The sequence below is a fragment of the Halictus rubicundus genome, chromosome 2, assembly GCF_050948215.1.
Source record: "Halictus rubicundus isolate RS-2024b chromosome 2, iyHalRubi1_principal, whole genome shotgun sequence".
Classification (NCBI taxonomy): domain Eukaryota; kingdom Metazoa; phylum Arthropoda; class Insecta; order Hymenoptera; family Halictidae; genus Halictus; species Halictus rubicundus.
In genome coordinates, this window is record NC_135150.1 from 19,684,672 (window position 1) to 19,707,567 (window position 22,896).

At 44.7% G+C, this 22,896-nt stretch overlaps 1 protein-coding gene across 1 annotated transcript in view; it reads right to left on the bottom strand.

The window, feature by feature from the left end:
- Nucleotides 1-3,576: 3,576 nt before the first annotated feature.
- The window catches only part of Vn (membrane-bound neuregulin protein vein), a 403,465-nt gene continuing 384,145 nt past the window's right edge, over nucleotides 3,577-22,896 (bottom strand). The window contains exon 5 of the mRNA XM_076805822.1: nucleotides 3,577-5,948. Coding sequence (XP_076661937.1) covers nucleotides 5,822-5,948 — 127 coding nt within the window. The 3' untranslated portion in view covers nucleotides 3,577-5,821. The remainder of the gene's footprint in view (nucleotides 5,949-22,896) is intronic.

A 22,896-nucleotide genomic window follows, 5' to 3' on the forward strand; every position in this document is an offset into this window, starting at 1 on the left:
ACTTTTAAACGAATTTCCCGGCGAGTAACAGGTTGCACGATCGACCACGCTGCCGCGCTCTGCCAGGACAATCCTTTGACAATGATTCTGTACCGAAAACCGAAACTGACTAAACTTTCTACCGAATAGTGTATCAGGGTCACGAAGCTAAACATTTTTTCACTATTACGTACAGCGTACAGTAATGTCTCGATACGTGAGACGATATTAATTCAATGGAAGAACTTGTTTTCTTTATGAAACCCTTAGCAATATATTTGTGACATTTTTCTGATTACAATGATACCATGTACGGTACCATTTGGTTCACGTATACTTGTTTAAGCCACGCTTTAACAGAACCTCCATTATCCGAACCGAAGGTATCCGAATTCTTTATCGAAATACGTGTTCTACGTGTACTTGAACACTTCGATATAAAGCGATACATATTCAGCAGAATCTATTATGCAAATCTGTAATGATTTAGTCTGAGAAAGTTCAGAGACTAGTTCGGATAATGGAGGTTCTACTGACTCATTTACTAAACGAGTAAATGAGATCCAAATTGCCGCGTGTTTGGACTCATTTTAATCAGGAAAGTGCGACGAACTTGTTGGTAAATGTTTCACAAAAGAATGATTAGAAACAAAGGTGTTTCATTATTAAATTAGTATTGTCCCGCCGCTATCTTTTCCTGCGTTTGATGCTAGACACTGTTGTAGATTATAGATAGAGTGAATTCTCGATATATGTCAACAACACGGGTCTTGCCAGCGACCTGTATCGTCCAGGAGACATACTCCCCTCACGGGGTATACCCCCGCGGGAGTGGGGATAGCTCCGCGACGTATATAGAGAAATCACTGTATTCAGAACACTATTAGACGCGAGTGTCACGTCATACATGTGTGAAACTATTTTTCGAACGGGTGTAGAAATCAATTTTTACTACAATGTATTCGAGAGAATAAATTTTTATGAAGTTTGAAGGATGCCGAAAGGTTCAAGAAACATTCCATGTGATCAACGTTATCTTTCTAAATTACTTAATTATTCGGCAGTTATCGTGTTGAGCAACTTTCAGTAGACAAGAAGTAGGAATACGGAAACGAAGATCGTTGAAAAATGCAGCGGAACGGCCAGCGCTCTTTCAGTCTCGCGGATACGACAGTGAGAGAGTTTCTCCGCGACCCTAACGCAGGATTAAGCGGTTCCGGGATGAAAATCTCGCGACAAGCTGAAAGACGGCGACGCGACGCAACGGCGACATAAACTGTGTGCCGGTCTGCAGGTGAAAACGGGTGGAAAAATGATCTGGCGTAGCGTGGAATCTTGTCGTGCCGCGTCGCGACGAGAGAATCCTCAAAGCGAGTCAATAAGAAATTTTCATAGCCAGACTGGATGTTTCTCCGGCCCGTACTGCTCGAGTCTTTTATTGCATTCCGGCGAGTCGTTTCGAGACGGATCGTTCGTCCTCTTGGCGAATAGAGAAAGAAAGAGAACGACTCTCTCTCTCTCTCTCTCTCTCTCTCTCTCTCTCTCTCTCTCTTTCCCTCTGTGTCTCTCTTTTTGTCAGACGGGAATCAGACGATAGAGATTCGGGCTTTCGAACCGAAATTGTCAAAGAAACGATACTGAGAGAACCTGAAGGATCGATCGAGCCGGCCAAACGGCGCGAGAATGATAGCGGAATAATTCGCTTTAAAAGTGTCTTTTCGCGCCCAGGACAGCGTAATTCGCGAGCAGACCGCTCGTAAAAACCGGCGCAACTCCATAAAACCGGAAGCACTGCATCGATCCTCGTAACCGTGCCTCTTAATCGAACTTCGTACCTCGAACGCACCTTCCGCGACGAATCGTTGCACCACGGTCGCTGACCCTGTTCCCCTGTGAGCGTAGCCTTGCGATTTGCTGCATTTGCTCGAAACATGAGGCTATTAGGCGGACATTTCACCATCGAGAACCCGTTAAAAAAATAGAACGTCTGTGTTGCATACCGATTCCGATTGTTCCTAAAGTTCTACGCGAGACCACAATCTGTTTCGCACGAAACCAATTTCGAAGAGTTAAATTGTTTAACTGAACGAATATTTATTTACTGGTTCGATTGCCGATCAAGAAGACATCTCGAGGTCTCTTTTCGGAAGAAACAAAAGAACAAAGAAGAACCGAAAGAACAAAAATAATGAGCACACCTACCTGTTCTCGCAGCGAACAAAATCATGCCCAGTCCTCGGAACGGTTCCAAAAGAAATTGAACTAAGAAAAAGAATGCAGATCGGGATCAGGGGAGAACGTAAAAGAAGGAAACGAAATAAACAGAAACAAGATCGGTTGCCGAGATGGAGATGACGTTTAATCGTAAATCAATAAAATTAATGAATTAAATAAATAAATTAAAAATGTTTATACACATACTTATATGATATAATATAATTTATATTATGTGGCTGGTATAATATAACTTATATTATATGATATAATAGAAAACATAAATAGGGTCTCGAGACTGCTGGAGCACAGCGCGCATCCCACATGCCCCATCCCTTCCGATTTTCGCGGTTTGTTCGCGCACGGCCGCGTCGAGAAACTCCGACAGAGATCGATCCGGTTCCCTAGGTCGTCCCGTCCGAGCATAAGCTATCTTCTTTCTTTCTTTCTTTCGTTACGTTCCACTTTCTGCCGGAAGGTGTGCTCGAGGCTTCTGGACAGGAAGACGAGACGACGGAACCGCGACGTCTGGCTTACCGAAACAAAAAAGAACGAGGAAAACCCGTGTTCAAATTCGATACACGGGTCACCGAAGCTTCGAAACAGGAGCGTTTTCACATTTCTCCATTTTTCGCCCTGCAGTACTTATTTTCAACTTGGTCGTCATTCTTTTAGCTATGCGTCGGTAATTGAAACGGTAAGGCAGAAAACTGGCATTACGTGTTAACCCCTTGCACTACGGTTCATTTTATGATTATTACGATTAGGAATTCGTGACCGTTCAGAATTTTATAGAAAAATAGTTTATATTTATTTGATGTCTATGTTTTCTCCAAAGGAAATTAATAACATAACGTTCAGAATCTTCATCACGAGTCTGACTCGACATTTTAGGGTAAGGGGTTAAGGTCTTTACTGTCCCAAAAAATTGTTTGCCTAAAATATTGATAGGTAATATAGGCGTGTGGGAATATGCTGTTTGTCTGCTATTTGTGTACTAGGAAAATTGGTAGTAATTAGGTCAACGCGAAAAGTTCGTGCCCGATTTCGTATTGAAGTGCAAGGATTTCTGCACCGACCTAATATTTTTTTTTTATATTTTTCGTTTATGTTTACCGGAAACTCTGCCAGTCAGCAAAACGTATTTTTCCTTCCATCAGATTTTTATAAAATTGCGAGAATGGAAATTTGCATCAAGATCCGCAGTCTAGTAATTACATTTTCTGTATGTAAACTATGAAATCAGGGTTGTCACATGTATGTATGTGACGCTGATAGCGGACACGTTAAATGTTCCAAGCAGTAAAAGCAATTCCTAAACGTTGCCTTGAAGCCGTACCAACATTGAATTTATTTCGAAATTTATTGTTCCATTTCATTCGAAGGCATTTATATTCAATAATTCTCAAATAAAAACCGGGTCGTTTGGCCGCACTAGATTCAGTGTTAATCTAAGACAGGACGATCTTCTGGGACAAGAACACAATCGGCGACCGTTCGCCTATCATCTCTAAACCCGTGGTAATGCGAAAACGCTCTCCCGTTTTGCCCGCAGATACGGCGTCTAAAAGCGTCCGATCGCCTCTTTCGGAGCGTTCTCTCGCGACGTGCCATTTCCTAATCGTCGCGGTATTTTTGCACGGTCTCTCTTTCCCTCTCTCTCTCTCTCTCTCTCTCTCTCTCTCTCTCTCTCTCTCTCTCTCTCTCTCTCTAGCGCGCTCACTCGCTCACACTTTCCCATTAACTATCTTAAGTCTCTGCGTTCAGCTATCCTATTCGCCAGTTACATTAAATCGTATCATACATAAAATCGTGTTGCGTGTGTGTTTTTGCCTAGTGGTCTCTATCGATCCGGCGTTCCCAAGGCGAGCCGCTCGCCGATCGAGCGTTGTGTGTCGACGAAAGATCCCTCTCGCGTCGATCGTATAGAGAAAAAGCCGTCGTCGTCGTCGTCTCTTTGTCGAGTAGACGAAAAAGATACCCGGCGTATTTATTTCGGCGAGATCGAGCGCGCGCGTGTGTGCTGCACGAGAAGACGTCCTCGAATTGTCTGCGCGTAAAAATACCGAGCAATTTTCGGAAGGCCGGACAGAGCTCTCGAGCCGAGTAACACCACCGCGGTTTTGTAGAACTCGTCGTCTTCGTCGTCTTCGTCGTCATCGTCATCGTCGTCGTCGTCGTCGTCGTCGCCGAGAGCATCTTTTCGCCCCGGTGTTTCCTCGGCTATAGATCGCGCCTCTCGCAAACTTTACGCTCCACCTGGCCCACATTCCCCCGAGCGACGAGCGACAAAAGATTTCAGCCTCTGCCCGCGAACAACGAGAGTATGTTCCCTTCTCTCTGTCTCTCTTTCTCTCTTCTCTCTACTCATAGTTCCTCTTTCCAAGAGGCGCGATGACGGCGGCGGCGGCTATCGAGAGATTTTCTTACTCTCAAGAGATCTCTCGATACTCATTGTCGAAATGCTCGCGACTATTTCTAACGGCCGCTTCGAGGGATCGTCTCGTTTTTCCCCGATCGCCCGGGAAACGAACGCGCGCGAAAACCGCTGAATCCGCGAGCGAGTTTTACGTAGCAGTTTTCCCGCACCGGTTAGGTTTGCGACGCAGCCCATCGAGAGACCCTGGGCTCTTTGGTATTGTTCTCTCCTGCGGAGACTCCGAGAACCGGCGACCTTCGGATGATCGCCCTTCTGCCTCATACTTCCTCTCTGAATTTTCGCCTTTCTTTCGTTCTTTCTTTTTTTTCTCTCTCTCTAACCACGGCGAGAACGCGAGAACGCGATCTCTTTCGGGGTCAAGCACCACTTCCGAATCTCATGAGCCGTCACTCGAACGGCTCGCGGTATGAAACTGAAGTGGATCGGAAGTGGCGAGGATCCGTAACTCTTCTTCTTGCGCCACTCTCTTTCTCTCTCTCTTTTTCTCGAGCGACTCTCTTTTACTCCTTAACCTCTTTCTCTCTCTCTCTCTCTCTCTCTCTCTTTCTCTCTTCGCGAGTCAAAGATCTTTCGGTGAAGAGAAATGCGACGGAGAATCTCAGAGAAATAGAAGAAGAAGAAGAAGAAGAAGTGAATAATCGAAGTCGTCGAGGACGAGGGTAGACGGAGGAAGGTACGAATGCCCGTTACCGAAACAGATTCAGAGGTCCTAGGACTCGTGTTAATGCCCGACGCGAACAACGGTGTCCCCCGGAAATGTCTGCGCGACGATTCCGTTTCGTTTTGTTTCATTTTGTATCTCTTTCTTTCCCGTTCGAAAGAAGTGTTTCGTCGACGCGGTTTCCTGTGTTCGATCCCGATCGATAAGATCTCGCTCCTCCTACTGATCGTTCGTTCGTTTTTTCTTGGTCGCGCGCGTTGGCCCTATCTTTCCTTCTTACTTTCTCTCTTTCTTTCATTCCCTCTCTCTCTCTCTCTCTCTCTCTCTGTCTCTCTCTCTTTCATTCTTACTCTCTCACGACTCTGTTTCTCGTGGGATATTGTAGATCGAGAATTTTTGCTCTCTCTCTCTCTCTCTATCTCTCTCTATCTCTGTCCTCTCGATCCTTATCGATTCCCTGATCGAGCGCACCCCGAGCGGTCGCGGATCCGTTCCGCTCGAGGTGGAAGGGCCCCGCGCGATTATCGCTAGCAGTAGTACGAGGTCGACAGTCCCAGCTTGCAGGAAAACGGCGCCCTACGCCTGTTGTACACACTTCCGGTGCTGATGACGTCCTTCGTCTCGCACCGCTGACCCGTGAAGCCCTCCGCGCATCTGCAACAAATCGATCATGCAACGTCAATTCACCGCTACGATCCAGGCAGAGGATTGCGCAGCGCAAAATGTGCGCGCTTCTTCTTCGTGAACGCTCGTTCGGAAATACTGTTAGTTCTATCGGGTTGTTCGGAAAGTAATTTCGTTTTTTCTCAACGGAGGAGATAATTGTATTTCTTTCGCAGCCATCTTCACGCTTAAGCCGCATTGTCATTATATATTTTAACAGCTGATATAGCAAGGTTTGTTTGTGAAAAAGTTTGTTTGATTCCGCGCGATAGTTTTTGTTTGGTAGCCTATCGAATATGGAAAGTCGAAAGCAGCATTTTCGGCATATTTTAATTTTTTACTATCGAAAAGGTGAAAATGCTGTTCCAGCAAGAAAAAAATTATTCGATGTGCACGGAGAAGATTAATTGATAGAACGCCGGTGCTAAAGCTGGTTCGCAAAATTTCGTTTCGGCAATTTTGATGTTGAAGATGCACCACGTTCTGGAAGGCCAGTTGAAGCTGATAAAGACAAAATTTGGTAATTGGGTACTTTGGTATTGCACCAAAATGGAGAATATATAATTAAATAAAATATTGATACACTATAAGAAAATCGTCTTCCAAAAAACGAAATTACTTTCCGAACAACCCAATACAAGAGAGGGCACACACTACATAATATATAGGGAAAATAGTCTCGTTTAAACTCAGTTAGGCTGAATCAATGTACGTGTACCTTGACAGAGAAAAATATTTGTTGTTGACTCATTTGTGACATAAAGAACGATGAACGATTTGTACGTTGTCTTACAATTTTATAAATGATTCTTGAGCGATACTAGTATTACGTATAATCAAATAGCAATTGTTATGTAGCCTATTTGTGAATTATAAACCTACTTACTAACGAAAACTTACGTACAGGAGTGGTACGGGCGAATTAAAGGTACGATTTAGATAGAACAATTAGGATCAAGTATGTATAATGTTGTTAGTGGCACCAAGTGACTGTAAGCCGTAAACTCAGTTCCGACCAAGGTTGTCAAATTTATCATTAAATTACTGGTTCCTTAGAGGCTCGTATCAAATGCTGAGTAATTAATACTAGTTCGGGCGTAATTCTACTTGTTTGTACCCGAACAGCAGAAAACAGAATCTCAGTAGAAACCAGCAGTTTCGGAGCACAGAATCGTGAACGGAGACTCGCATAATCGCTTGGTACGTGTCTGTAAGCTCGCGAGAGAGCGTCTCCAGGAATGTCTACTATCCCAGCGACGTGTTCATTAGGCGAGAAAAACGCAATTACGGAAAGAACCCACGTAAAATCGTTTAGCGTCGTCCCGGGCGTTTCTGATTCTGTGCGGACGGTGACTGCCTCTTTCTGTCTCTCTCTCTCTCTCTCTCTCTCTCTCTCTCTGGCTCTGGGCTGCGAACACGCGAGTGCCGCAAACGACACGTCTACCAACAGCATTCGTACGTCTCGTCGCGGTTAGTTAACCGTGCTATAAATAGGACGACGTCGGCATAACATTATTTTTCCAAAGAAACGTCGTGGACACGTCGGCCTGTGTCTCGAGCCAGGGGATATCCCCTCTTCCTGCGTCTCCTCTCGTCTCTGGCTACTCAAAATCGTCTCCTCTCGTCTCAACGCTATGCCTATCAACAATTTACTTTTCTGTTCATTTCAATATCGTTGGAAATTTATTGGAACGCTGTTACGAATTTTCTACAAGATTATAGAGCGACAAGCAGCAAAGGAACAAAGAACGGTATGTGCAGATGTACATACGAGGATGGGAGAATTTTATTCGTGCCTGAGTCCACCATAGATTTGAAGATTGAAGTTTCTCCTTTACAATCAGGTTGCAAACGTGACTGTACGATTTTTTTAAGCCGATTTATCGAACTTTGAATAGTAAGCGGCGAACGAAATAATCTTGCGATGGTCACGATTACCAGGCTGGTTTAATTTTATTTTGTTTAATAATATTTTAATTATTCAAAAAGATATTGACGATATTCTCTTGACATTGCGTCGTATATAGCACATATTATAATCAGTAACGATTTAACAGTATTATTAAGCGTCCAGTGATTTATGGACGTGGTTTGAACGCGGAACTTCCACGTGGCGAATCTCGGATACATTTTTAAAAATTTCATAGAACGGCTAAGAAAATTGGCAATGCAACTTTTGAGAGGTCACTTTAAAGGAGAAGTTTCAGCCTTCAAATCTATGGAGGACTCAAGCATTAAAAAAATGTTCTCATCCCGGTAGAGATGTTTGAATTTCCCACATATTCGACGAAGACACAGACTTAACTCAGACATATGCTCCTCCTATCGCTCGTTGCACGATGCACGAATACCTTAAAAAAGAAATCGAGGAGAGATTCTGAAAGTAGAAGTTTCACGCTTTAAAACGAGACCTGGTGGATTGTTGTGCGATTTTTCAATGTTTCGAAAACGAATGTTTCAATACTAGCAATTTTTGGCATGAATTCAAGTGCCCGGTGACTTATGATCGAGGGTGTACCGTTCGTCGCTCGAATTTTCGCCGCGTACAAAATCGATTAGAGTCGAAAACAGTTCCGTCAAAGTTCCCGCGTCTATCGCGAATATTTTCGTCGGCGCCCGTCGCGTTTTATTTCGTCGAATCGCAGACGGCTGGGGTAGGTAAGGTCTCGCGGGGAAACGTTCCAGAATGGTCCTGCTCGTGTAAAGAGTAGCAGAGAGACGGGGAGTATAGTCTGCGCTCTGAAGAGAAGGAAGAAAAGAGAATCTCTCTCTCTCTCTCTCTCTCTCGTGAGAATCAGAGTGCGAGAGAGAGAGAGAGATGAAGGTTCTTTGAGGGACCTGTCTGCCGAGAGTTTGTCGCGCGTCCAGGCCCGTTTAAAGCGTATTAAAAAACTGACAGGGGACATATGCTCGGGCGCTCGTTAACGCGATAAATACTCGCGCGAAAAAGCGCGTACCCGCTCGGCGTTATTTATCCTGCGAGCGGGCGAACGGCCGCGGGAATCGCGCGTTTTGCAACAAATTCCGTCGTCGGTGCTCGAGAGAGCGATTTTTACGAGGGCCCCACGGTTCGCGACATCGAACGCGTTCACTCTTCCCGTCTCTCTCTCCCTCCCTCTCTCTCTATCTCTTTCTTTCTCTTTCTTCTTCCCCTTCGAGAGAGTTTCTTTCTTTTCCTTTTTTTCTTCCCGAGCGGCACCCTCGCGGATTTACGAGGAGCCACGCACTAAATATACCAGCGGCGCGTACGATTTACCGTCGGACAAACCTGAAACCGCACCCGGAGATACTACAATTTACAGTACCATTCACTTGAACCCATTAACGCTCGCCCGGTAACTTCGCCCGGCGACCGCGTAATTGGCTTTCCATTGAGATTTATCGTAATCATGCGTGTTTACTAGCCGGAGGAACTCTTTTACACGCGAGCGTTGGCCGCACGAGAACAAGCTGCACCGTGCGCGCGCGCGACCCCGAGTTGCGAAATTTCACCGTCTGAAAAATCGCTGCACGGCAAAAATCCTGCCTCACACCGGCTGCGCTGATTTTTCAAAGTCCTGCCGACCCACGTCCCCCGTTTCAGCCCCGAAACCACCCCCGCAAACGTTCACCCTCTATACTATACTGTGTATGTACTCTTATTCCGATAATTTGTCGGTTTTAGCTGAAATTTTTGCTGATCAATGAGAGAGACACAGCCGATCCGAAAAGTCTCCCTACAACTTCTCCAAAAGTGGACTAAATGGATTTTTACGCCGTTGCTCGAACGAAACACCTAACTCAGCAATCTAAAATATCTCGCTTGTTTTCATGATAGCAGAAAATTTCAGAGGCAAAAATTAGTTGGTTTAGAGAGGCAAATATTATGATAGACACAAAAAAGTTTGTTGAAGGTTATATTTTTTGAGATTTCTAGGTCATCGAAATTTTTTTAAATGGAATGATATATTTTTATTATCGTTATATGATAGCCGAGGTCAAGACGAATTCAACAACGTGTAATGTTATGACCTTCACGTGACCTTGAGTACGAAAAATTCATATGTTATCACCAGAGATTCCACATCATACATTTACACTCCATGGACGCTGGTGTACAACTTGTCGAAGTCATTTCGGATTTTCAGTGCACCAATAATGCATATTATGTGTATTCAGTTGTCCATGGTTAGAAAAAGTATATTCGTCAGTAAAGAGAAAGTCATAAAAGAAATGTTCATATCTTTGTATTTGCTGTCATGCCCATGTACAAAAAGCTGCACGATTCTCAAAGTCGTTGCTATGAAGCTCCTGATGTAAGGAAATATGGTATGAATGAAATTTATGACATTGCAATATTTGGCTCATCCTTGCTTTGGAAATGCCTAAAGAACGTCCAATTTTTCGACAACTTGTAGTCGGATCAATATTGACTGTAGCCAATACAAAAGTTTCTTTCAGGGAGTAATACTCCCTGTTTTACAAAACAATTGATTTGTGCGGTCAAAACTTTTTCGAGAAGGATGATTTCTCTCAGGGTATCTTTCTGCGTACAGTTGAGATGCTTGTACTAAGTTATTTTTAGCCTCATCCATAAACTAAAATCATTTCTATCTTTTCTGCATCACTGTACATCATCGTTTCAGAGAAGTAACGTTCTCTTTCACAATCGAATAAATCCCGATGAATTTCTTAAACGTACTGATTAGAGTCACCGAAAGGAGAAGAATTTGTATCAGTGTTTACAATTTATTGTAAGCGTGTTTACAGTCATTAGTCAAGATTCAAGAACATGTTTTGAAACCCTAGGGGGATCATGTCATCGTTATTTCACTATTTACATCAAGTACCCTACTTTTATAAAGTTTTCATACTCAAGGTCGTATGATATAGCGATAATAAAAATATGTCATTCCATTTAAAGAAAAGTTCGATGACCTTGAAGTCTTATAAAATGTAACCTTGAATAATTTTGTGTGTCTATCATAATATTTGTCCCTCTGAACCAACTAATGTTTTCCTTTAGAATTTTCTTCTATCATAAGAAACAATCGAGATATTTTAGATGGTCGAGTTAGGTGACAAATCCTTGTATATTTTATCTTTTCAATTTTTATTTTATAGAATACTTTCTTCGAGTACTTTGATTTTATGGAATTTTTTAGGTGGCTGGTTTGGCAGTACGGAGACTTTTTTTAGCAGACTGTAGGTACACAGAAAGAGAGAGTGCGCGTTCGATACGAGTCGCGGTGTCCGAAAAACCGGCAAAACCGTCGAAATAATTCCGGGATGGGTCAACAGGGTTGTTAATTAATATTTTCGGCCGGTGACGTATCGGGCACGATGTAAACAAAAACGCGTTGCCAGAGATAGTGCCACGCCAGCACCCCAACTGTCGTTAAAATCTGATCTTGCTGGCTGACAGGTTTTACGGGGACGCGATTCCTCGGTTGGGCGTAAAGCTTGCGATAGCGTTGTGTGTTTGTCGAAGTTTGTGTTCGTGTATGTTTACGTGGGTGTACAGGGTCGTTACACCATCGCGATTCGTGACGAGTGCGTCATAGGTGCGTGCTGGAATATTTATACGTCGATATCTCGGTCTGTGAAAAAAAAACAGTAAATTAAAGTAGCTCGTTAATCCGGCGTCGTAAAAACTCCGGAGCTCAATCGCTCGTGACGCAACTATTCGCTACCTAGTTGTACTCTGACCTCGTCATAAAAATTTCCTGATAATGTTCTAGCGTTATCGGCACTGTCACGTCGTCCTTATTACGCTGCGGTTATTGAAAATTACAAAATAAATATTAGATGCAAGAAGTAGAAGCGGGAAAGAAAAGTGAGTCTATAGCCCAAGATATAAAATTATATTCTTCAATAGACGATGCAGTCTTGTGAATTTCTTGGAGGGTACAACAGAGTGTGTGTGTTGAGATGAATTAATGTCTGAAATTGACTATTGACTAATACAACGTCACACTAAATCTTACTCGCCTAAAGCTCTCATATCAACGTCAGAGAAAAATCGAGACATTTGTGAGTCTTGCTTCGTGTGCATTTTGTTCTAAATTCTCAAAAAAAAAAAAAAAATCCAAGTCGTATAGTTCAATATTAAAAATGTTATCATCCTTTTAGCACTAAACCTACGAAGCATTAACAGCAAACCTTAATATAATAGGAATTTTCAATATAATAAATGCTTAGACAAGGACATTTATTCCACTATTTTGCATAAATGAATTTTTATAGTGTCAATAATTGTAAAATATGAAACCGGTCATTTTGACCGTGGTAGGTTTAGTGTTAAAAGTGGCCGAATATTACAGTGACTGACTGTAGTCATTGCTTACGCTATTTAACAGCCTAGCCTGATTGAATGGTCGAATCGCGGAGCAGAGTCGTTACTTAGGAAACAATGAGGAAAAATTGTAATAGAGTTCGGAGTTTGCCCTTTTAAACAAAATTGGCCGTCAAAAAACCACCATAATGGACCAGAACGGCGATTGCAGGCATTCCCGATCGATCGCGTCTCAGTTTGCCCAGGCATTGTTTCCGCGGTTTGACAGCTTAACTACCGGTGGAGGGGGAGGGGGGTAGCTCTTGTTCTTTTCCCTACTTGGTGGCCGACATCGAAACCCTTTCCAAGGGTCGCGACCGTCGTCCGCGACTCGCCGAAAGTGTCAAACTTCCCAGGAATAAAAAGTTGGCCACGGGTCGCCCGCGACGAGTGGCGGGTGGGTATCAAAGCGAGCTCTTTGCGCGAGTCAATCGCTTTAAGGACATCCTTTATTACGGGGAAAATTGCTCGCGAACTTCGCCGAGGAAGTCGTTCGACTTTCGACTTCCTCTTTTTCGCCTGTTCTCCGTTCCACGCTGGCCTTCCTTTTTTGTTTTCTATCCTGGCGTAAATTCCGAATGGAACTTCTACCTCGGATAATTAGCACGAAGGAAGAAGACGTTCCGATTCGAAAGAATTACTGCTAAAGAACTCGGTACAATTGCCTTCTATTAACTCTAAACAAATGAAATGACGATGCCAAATAAAAACAGTCTACTCATTATACATATTTTCAACCTGGAAAATATTTCCACTAACGACAAAGACAAATGCACTCACAAAACTTGCCATGAATGAACATGTGAAAGCTGGTTTAACGAAGACTCCAATCATCCCCACGCATACAGAATATTTTTTGATAATGTCTATCCCTCATCTCCATCTCATCCCCATCTCCAAATTTCTTTATAATTGTCAGATAGAGGTGCAGCGATTTCTCTATATATGTTGCCAAGGCATGGATGATAAACGTCGCGGAATTATCACCACTACCGCGGGGTATACCTCGCGAGGGGTCACGCCGAGGAGTGTAAACATAACACGGCTCGGGTATGTCCCCTGGACGATACACGACGCTGGTAAATAAGAGGGTCCGTGTTGTTGATATACATCGAGAATTCACTGTAAACAGTTTAAGATTTTATATTTGATGAAAGGGCAAAAGACGGGACAAATTATTCTCGCGTTTCGAACAATATCAAACGCTAGACAACGCTTCAGGGAACGCGCATCGGTAAAGCTACAGATCAAATTTCACTTAAATAGAGCACTCGTATTCAACGTTGCACTATTTCCAACGAAACCATACGTTTCTCCGCAAAGGTTCGAACTGCGAGTGGATGGTTTAAAAAAAAAATATTGCTCAATGCGAAAGACAGAATTAATACCGTACTAATGCCAGGTATTTTTCCAGGCTCGCAAAAATACAGGAAGAGGCTTGCTTTTGACAGTCATCTCCAAAAGAAAGCGGGTCTGTGGAGAACGGTCGGCGGCGCATTCGCTCGCGAGTGCATGCCGCATCGTTGCAGCGGAAGTCTTAAGCCGCAGCTCTCCGGTCGCATGCAGTGGTCTTCGTATATTACGATCGCAAAATTAAAAGTGCCTCTTTATACCGGCTAGTCTACCGGGAGTGGCTAGAAACTCGATGTCTGGTGTTGGTTGCGTTTTGTGCGGGGGCGGCAGTCGTCGGCGCGAAGGGATGAAAAGGGGGGCGGGCTGGTAGTAGGGGGTTGAAGGGCGTAGGGCGCTCGGTGGTTTTCCTCGGGTATTAATTCCCATATATGCTCCGGGAGCTCTCGTCGGCTCGGCTCTGTAACTGCGTCAGTGCCGTAGCTAGCTGTGCGCCGGTCGTGTACGCGGTCGCCGGCACGAAAGAAACTTTTTTGCGGTTTACTTAATTTAATAACGCTCCCGCGGAACGCAATTTCAAAGATAACGCTTTAAGGGGCGCGGGGTGGCGTAGGAGAACCCTGGGAAAAGCAGCCCCATTCTCTCTCTCTTTCTCTTTGCCGTGAATTTCCGGTATTTCCCTGTTTGGTGGCTTGCTTCCTCCTTCCATCGTCATTTTTATCACCTGCCGTATCTCTCTCTCTCCCTCTCTCTCTGCTCCACCATCTCTGTGATTCTCGAGCCCGCGTCCGCCTCGTTCCTGTCTGTTTCTCTTTGAAATGATTCGAGCGTGCATCCCACAGAACGCATGCGCCCACGAACAAGAACACCAGCTATAATGCACCGTACTTTATTCGGAAACACTCGCTCTAGCTGCCACGCGGGGCTACTACCCCCTCTGCACCCCCTGGGAGACTTTCAGCCCCCTCTCCGAAAGGATGGCGAGCGAAACTGGGTTACTTACTTGATGGCGGCAGGGGTGGTGTAACGACGCCGGGGCAGAAGCACCTCTCAACCTTCGCCTTCTCTGGACACCAACGTTACACCCCCTTCCAACCCCTTCCCTGGGGTATCTAATCTGCCGCACGTAGGGGCAACATACTGAAAACTAGCTTGCAACCCTTGCCTTGTGATTAGATTGCGGATTTTAAGCGTTTATGATTGAACTGCGCGGGTGCGATTTATCCTTTGGCAATGTGAGCGTTATTTTAGTAGACTGCGGGTTTTTATGCATTTGTGACAAAAGTGAGTGGGTGCAATTTGAAACAGTAAAAACATTATTTCAAAACATTGTTACATTATTTTACACCTGTCAAAACATCTTAAGAGAGAACATCAATTACCATTTCACTTTAGCTTGTTGTCATTCACGTAGTAAATTTTTATTTTGCGTAAAGATCCGCTGTCTGGTAACATACATATTTAAATAGATTGTTAGAAATCTTCATCGCGAGTCTGACACGATACTACAGTGCAAGGGGTTAATGAAAGAGTATCTAGCGTTGGAATATGAACATGACTATAGTTCAGAAGCATAACATATGTACGTTCGACAGTCATCGTGTAAATGGAGGCTGTCGGGTATGTATCAACGGCAATTAGCGAAACCGTTCCAGCACGCTCGGAGACCGAGTAAACAACCGTTTGGGTTTTATCAATAACCCGGGTGTAGGGGAAGATAACTTTCCTGGTGAAAATGTTGACCCAGCGATCAGTGGCGAGTCCTCCCTCTCTGGCGTTAGGGGATGAGAAAGAGAGGGATGGGATAGGGATGGGCGGTACGCGGCTATACAGAGAGCCGAGCGAGTAGTAGTGGTTGGAAAAGTTAGTTTCGGTGACATATGCGGCCAACACACGTACAGGCGGAAGTTGAGTCGGGATCGGCTAGGGCCACCCTCGTTGTGGGGCTGCGTGACATTTCCACCCTGTAACTACCTCGAACCGTCGCTTAAGGAAATAGAGCTGTCCGACGCAAGCACGCCTCTCCTCGCCACACACCGACAACACCATGGCCCCCTCGAGCTCTGCCAATAAATGGTAATCGCGACAGAGAAAAAAATCACCGACAAACTCCGTCCGCGACCGAACCTGACGTAGAGTTCGCTCGACTCGTCGAACTTATTATTTCATTACCTCGCGTCACCTTGTCGGCCGCTTGCGGATTTTCTGCGTTTAGAAAATTGTTTTCCGCCGATTTTCCCCCTTTGATACGTTTTGTTTCATTTTTCTGGATAAGATTTTTTGGATAAGTTCCACTGATTTTTGTGGATTTTTGATTGTTGCCGACATTGTCAGTGCCAATTTATACTGAAAAGAAATTTCAGCTTTGAATTGAATTACTCAAGCGAATTTTCTAGGACTCTACACAAGGGAATAATGCTCGAATTTTCTGTAGAAAAGAATTGTCTTTATAAAATCCAGCGGGACACAATTAAAGTTGTTAGTGGACTCGATTTTTGTTAACCGAATCATTGTGTTATCTTGTTTCATACTGACAGCTACGGAGAGAAATTAAATTCTCAATTCTCAATTCTGTTATTTGACAGTCATGAGTCACAGCACGGTATCGTGCCCCTCGATAGCAGAGGTCACCTTCGAAATGGAGTACGATACTGTGTAGCACACATAAAATTAGGGGAGGTTTAAGTCATCGTTTCGCTCCCTCTGCATTTCTTTACAAAATACAGCCCCTTTAATTGTTGCTACTTTTACCCCCGTACACGAAGATAGCCCGCATTAATCTTGGTAAGGGAAAATATTTGTTGGATCGAGCGGAATTGTTTTTACTCCAATCGGAAAGGTTTATTTTATCGTACGAATTTTTTGTTAAATTAAACAGTTGAAGCTGTTTCCGAGATATAAATATTCGAATGCACCGCAATTAACGCGAAACAGCGGATACGTTTTTCGACCTTGCTAAATCGTTCTTACTATATAACCGTACATACGAACGTACTATAAATCGGTAGAATAAGTGGCTATCCGGGCAAAAGTAAATGTCAAAGTCAATAAAACGAGAGACGGTTAATCTCCTCGACCACTTTTCGCAAATCCGCGAGCCGGTGCGCGCAAAGATCCGCACTCCACTTATTACGTCCGCGCGTTAATTTCTGGCTGGAAAATCGAGCAGAAAGAGAGAGAGAGAGAGAGAAAGAGAGTGCAGCTCATGGGCAAAACCTAGGGGAAGGTTCACGGTTCACGGTTCACCGTTCAAGCGGCCACAGGGGACGGGTGGTGCGCGATTATTTCGCGGCGTGTCCGTACGAACCGTTGAATATCGATACGGCGATGTTATGCTTGGGAACGCGGAAAGGTCAGAATTTAATGGAGATTTTAATATTGCCTCGCGCGGAGCGAAATTGACCGGAACGCTCTCCGGCTACAAGTCGGCAATTGATCGGTTCGAAACGAATAATAATGAGAGGGGGGGTTCGGCCAGGCTCGGTCTCGTCCGAGGGGTAATAAACGGAAACTTAATCAAACGACTCGACGCACAGAGACCAATCCGATTGAAGTGCTTTTCTATGTAACCGACGGAGAATCACGCAAGCGGTCCCGACGTTCCGCGGTCGCCGATTTTTCAGCGGGGATTTCCGCTGGATTTCGATCAGTCACCGCCAACCATTCGGAGTAATTAATCGGTTTCCTGATGCGGCCCGGGCCCGGCCTACCCTCTCCAATATAAATATTACGAAAGTTCCCGGAACGAACGCCAGCGCGCGCGACAATTGAGAGAAAGGGAGAGAGAGAGAGGGGGGGAGGGAGCGTACAACCGCAAATTTGTACAGCGGAACGCATCGCGGGATACTCGTGACTCGCTGGTCCGCTCCGACGAGCCCAGTCCACGCTGAAATAATTACATATTAATAATTACGCCGGCGTTCGCGCGGAACGAGTAACCGTCGCTCGATCGCCAATCGATTAGCCGCGACTAACGAGAACACGGTCATTGTTCATCCGTTTCCGAACGCGCTCTGCGCTATTCTATTTCATTCTTTCGTTGTTCGCGCATTCGCTTCTTTACTTCCCACATTTTTTTATACATATTTTTAACGTTGCTTTAATAGCTCACGTCAGTGTGGTACAATTTCAAACAAATTGATAGTAATATCTGTACGAGAATTTCTTGCAGAAGTTAAATCATACTTGTAATCTTCTATTTTTTAACTAGCCAGGTCTATAGAAGCGTTGAAGACGATGTTACATATGATAATTAGACTGCGAATTTTATGTATCTCATGAAATATGTACAAAATAGAAAAATCATTGAAAGTATTTCAAAATATTGTTTCCGACTCTACAAAATTATTAAGAAAATAAACAATTGTAACCCCTGTCACTTGTAATTAGACAGACAATTTTTGTCTTGCATAGAAACCCGCAGTCTAGTGATAATTGTAGATGTTGTACCTGCTCCCTCGTTTCTGATATTGTTTCAAGTTTCGCCTTCTCGACAGGGATGGCTACGGATTGAAATTGCGCTCGCGCGTTTCGCAGTTGTTTCGCGAACGCGTAGAGGAGCTTCTCGAGACGAGACAGTGCAGGTTCCCGAACAAATGAATTCGAGCCGAACAGTGGAATACATCGCGCGATCCCCACCCCCATCCCCTCTCGCGCAATTAGCCCCGTTGATTCTTGAAGGTTTACGCGAGGCTGCTCGTAGGATACGCCCGTTTCGCTTAATTAAACGGCCCTCTAATTAATTCGAGAAAGATCGCTGGCGCCGGGCGTTCGACGGGCACGCTTCATTGGGAGGACACTCGCGGCGGATCGTAAGTCGGCGCTCGTAAAATTTTCACCCCTGTGCTTAATGCACTCCTTCTCTCTCTCTCTATCTTTCCCTTTCTCTTTCTCTTTGTCTCCCGACGTCATACTTTCTTTCCCCGGGCCGGTTTTATTCGCGAACACGCCTGGAATTTTTCCGCCCGGTCGCTTCATTGCATCCGGCGAAATTCGATGAAACTTGCTCTGCGTAGACTGCTGCCAGATGGACGAACGAATGGTAGTTTCTATTGGAACATTCTGATCTCTCTTGCATTCTTTTATTCTGTTCCCTTCTCTCTTTCTCTCTCTTATTCGATGAATTCCGATTTTACGTTCAATCCTTTGCTTTAATTAATCGAGACGTCGGTCAATTAAGTAACGATCAACAAACCCGTTGAACGAGAACGGGTCTCTCGAGCCGGGTAAGAGGATGCTTCAACGTTTATCGAGAGTTTTAACGTCATATCCTCCTGGAGGATCGGGAGCTTAGATTGCACTCTGGGGTCCCAGGGAAAAGATTCTTTTCGAAAATGAAGTGGAGCCTTGGGTAGACTGGCCATTCTGTAATGTTGACAATGAGATTCAATGGACGACGAGGGTTTGCTTGAACTACCCTGTGAAAAGAGGATGGTAGAAAATGGTCATTTTTGACCCCGGGAAACGAGAAATTTTAGTAAAATATGAAAGAGTGTCTTCTGAAGAATATAAAATAAGGGGTTTTCCGAAATGCGATGGGAGCATTATGAAAAATGTGCCTGGACGCGAGAAAAGGCTCTGATGTATTTCTCAAATAATTTGGGGAAGGATCCACAAGTGAGTGAACCGTAAAGTAAATTTAAAAAATCAGTCGTTAAAAAATAAAGAAAGCTTTCTCGAGCTGAAGTTGTTCTTGGTGTACCAAAAATAAGTACAGAGTATCTGTAATCGTCCGTGGACATTTCGATATGGTGACATTGTGGTACCAAGCAGCGTACACCGCGGTACCAATTTGGATGGGTTGACCGGGCCGGATTTTTTTCGGTTTATTCTACCATTCTCTAACCTTGCGTCTATACAACGTCTTCTAATTGGTCAGTCTTTTCTGGATCCTTGAATGTTCAAAGGGCCGAAGGTCAGTAGTTCACCTTTGATCATTGTTTAAAAAACATTTTAAGATCATTGGGAATATTACCTTCGTTTCAAGGATATATTAAGAGTCATGAATTCCAACGGTCTGAGAAAAGCAAAGGGACAAAAAGTACCTAAAGATGATTATTAAAACTGACATTGAGAGGAATGTTAGTAGCACACAAAGTGCCCTCAACATCAAGGAATGTTAGACAACGCAAGTAACGCAGTATCTAAGGCTGTGTTCTCATAGGAATGTAGCGAACAACACCAAAGGCGTCGGTAGTCTTGCAAAGGGCAACAATTCGGGCGAGTCACGAGATTGCAAGGTGGTTGTGCAGGAAGGGTTCTAAGGGCGAGTTTCCCGCGGCGAATCGAGTCTGGTGGTCGGACACAGCAGACCGTTCGGTCAGAGATTCGGTTGGATTCCATCGAGTTGGTGGCCTCGGTCGAGGAGCTCGCGCGTCGTCAGTGAGAACCGAAGGGGCAGAGGATAGCTGAACTTCCGGCACCGAGGTTACACTGCAGAGATACTCTATCGGGCATCCGGCCGTTTTCCCCAGGCAACGAGACACGACGATGGAAAATGATCGAGGGTTGAACGGCGCGCGGCGCTAGCCAACGTCCCAATTTCCCAGACAGTAACCTGTCCCGCCAGCTGGCACCCTTCGGGACATCAGGGTTTTCCCTCGTGACCCAGCAGAGCCTCCTCTCCCTCTCTCCCTCTCTCGCTTCACCCCCTCCTATTCTCTCTCTTTCTCCCTCTATGTTCGTCTTCTCCATCGTTTGGTCTTTCCGGGCAGGATCTCCTCTCGGGGATCCCAACCCCCATATACCACGTCCGAGGGTTATGGTTCGGCATAAATCTACTTATAACGGCCGGCAACTATTCGTCGACGCCGGACTATTTCACGAGCTCCTCCGTGACATAAACGCGCGGCGTAAATCGTGCTTCTTCGACGGACAGGGGTTGGTTACCACCCGGGGTGGTAGAGCCCTATCTGGAAACGTATCTCTCTGTTACCCTCCCCCTTTCGTTTCCACCCCTCACGCCCCTTCGTTTTACCGTGCGAGAGATATAAACGTGGTCAGAGAGAACCAAAAGAGCCTTTTCGATTAGGAGGTTCATCGTGACGCGATATATACAGTCCGAACGATCCGGGCAGAGGCCCGTTGATGCAGTTATAATACTTGATCACCGGTGTAGCGAATCTCCCGGCGAATATATTGAGTTTCGAAATTTCAAAGGATTGCCGCGCACCACCAACGGACGACGCGACGGTGTGTCCAGCTGTCGACCCTAGGAAACTTCGCGCTAATTACTTCGACGCCGATTAAACCGGTACCAGCTCTCGTAATATATCATTGCTGCGAGAGAGACCAATCCCCCCCCCCTGGGCACCGATGAAAGACACCGGATTAAGGATAACGAATCGATCCGTCCCCGCCGCGTCGTTTATCAAATCGACGATCGGCCGTCGCCTTGGTACGTTTGTTTTTCCACCGAAATGGGAACGATCGCTGTCAGTTCGATTTTCCTATTACCATCTAGACTGATTGAGAACATTTAGTGGAAGTTTTCAACATTGGCTTTATTTCTATTTATGTACTTGGCCGTGAAGCGAGATTAAAAAATTCTTGTTGAAAAATATTCAAATACGGCTGCCGTGCAAAAATTATTCGCTGAAACATAAAGTATCTTCGAGCTGAAGTTTTAGATATACTAAGAATAAGTGTAAAGTAGTTGTAATAGTCCGTGGGTGGTTCGATATGGTGTCACCGATGCGGTAGTTCCGGTTAAGCAACATACATCGCCCAGTACCAGTTGACGATGGGTGACCGGGGATTTTTTCGGCTTGCTATCATTCTCGAACCTTTGCATTACGTCTTCCAATTGGTCAGTCTTTCCTGGATCCTTGAATAATGAAAGGGCCAAGAGTTAATGAATACCCCTTCCACCATTGTTGAATAAACATTTCAAGGGCATTAGGAATACAAATAATAGCCTTCATTTCAAGGACTTGTTAAGGACATTCGAAGGGATTTGGGTAATACAATGAGCACATGTCCCATAGTTTCTCGGAGTTCAAAGGGCAGCAATTCCAAGAGTCCTTAGGGAATGCAACGGGCATACAATCTTGAAGATTCCTGGGATTGCAAAGGGTCAAGATTCTGAAGGTCTCGCGAATACGAGTAGCAATTTCAAAGGTCTCACAAACCTGAACGTTCGTGGATTTGCAATGGATTACAACTTCAAAGGCTGTAGGAATACAAACGCTGTGGTCCACAATTCTCTGAGGGTCTTAGGAATACGAAGGAATTCCAAGGATCTTACAAACACACTTTCAATGGATTTTCACTTGTACGTGAAAAAAATCGATTTTCCAAACACGTTGCAGCAGAATGTTCCATTAAAATGACACCATAGTAGATTGTGTAGAATCCATCCCAGAGATGGATAAAGACGGGTGAGAAAGGTTTGCGCATTGGTTGGGCAAGGGCTAAGGGAGCTTACTTCTCGGGGAGCGATTGGTGCCAGCCGTGATTCGATTAACCGTGTTCGATAAATTGACGGGAAAGTCTCCGGGACGATGGAAACCAATATTTATACCAGAATGACATCGGTCCGAGTTCGCAAGCTGCCCCCGAAAGGGGTTCCATCGATCCGGTAGATACACATCGAGGAATTCTTCGGAATTAGCATTTAATATATCTAATCCGACCGTTGTTTTCCTTCGGCCGGTACCGATCGGCTTGAATCTCTTTCCAATCTGTTTTAGATTTGCCGCGTATGCATAATTCATAACCGCCGGGAGCTTGTTATTCAAAGGCAATCCGAATATGGAGTTGTCAGCGGAAAGACCAACAGAGATAGAGAGGGTTAGAAGTAGAGACAGAGAGAGGCAGAGAGAGAGAGAGAGAGAGAGAGAGAGAGAGAAAGAGAGAGAGATAGCGTAGAATTGCCGCGAACAATTTAATACTTTGGCAGCCGCCGGTGATAATTCAATCGCGAGGTGCGGCAGTCTTAATGTTTACGCCGCTGCGTAACATCTGCGGAACGTATTAATCAGCGGGGCCATTAGTCAACGTGCCAAGTGTAAAACGCGCGAACAATCCGGCAACGATCCACCTTAATTAATTAAGTTGCCGGTCGAAAGACGATTTCCGGCCCGCTTTGCGTCTATCCGCCTTGTGCTTTTTCCTATCACGCTTCTTTTGCGAATTTCGCAACCGCGCCCGCGAATAAATCCTCGAGACCACGCGGCTCTAATTGCTCGATGATCGTGTGCAATATTTACGGCAAAATTTATTTTCAATTTTTTAGACATTGGGGAATTGCAATAGAAAATTTCACGTTCTCAATGA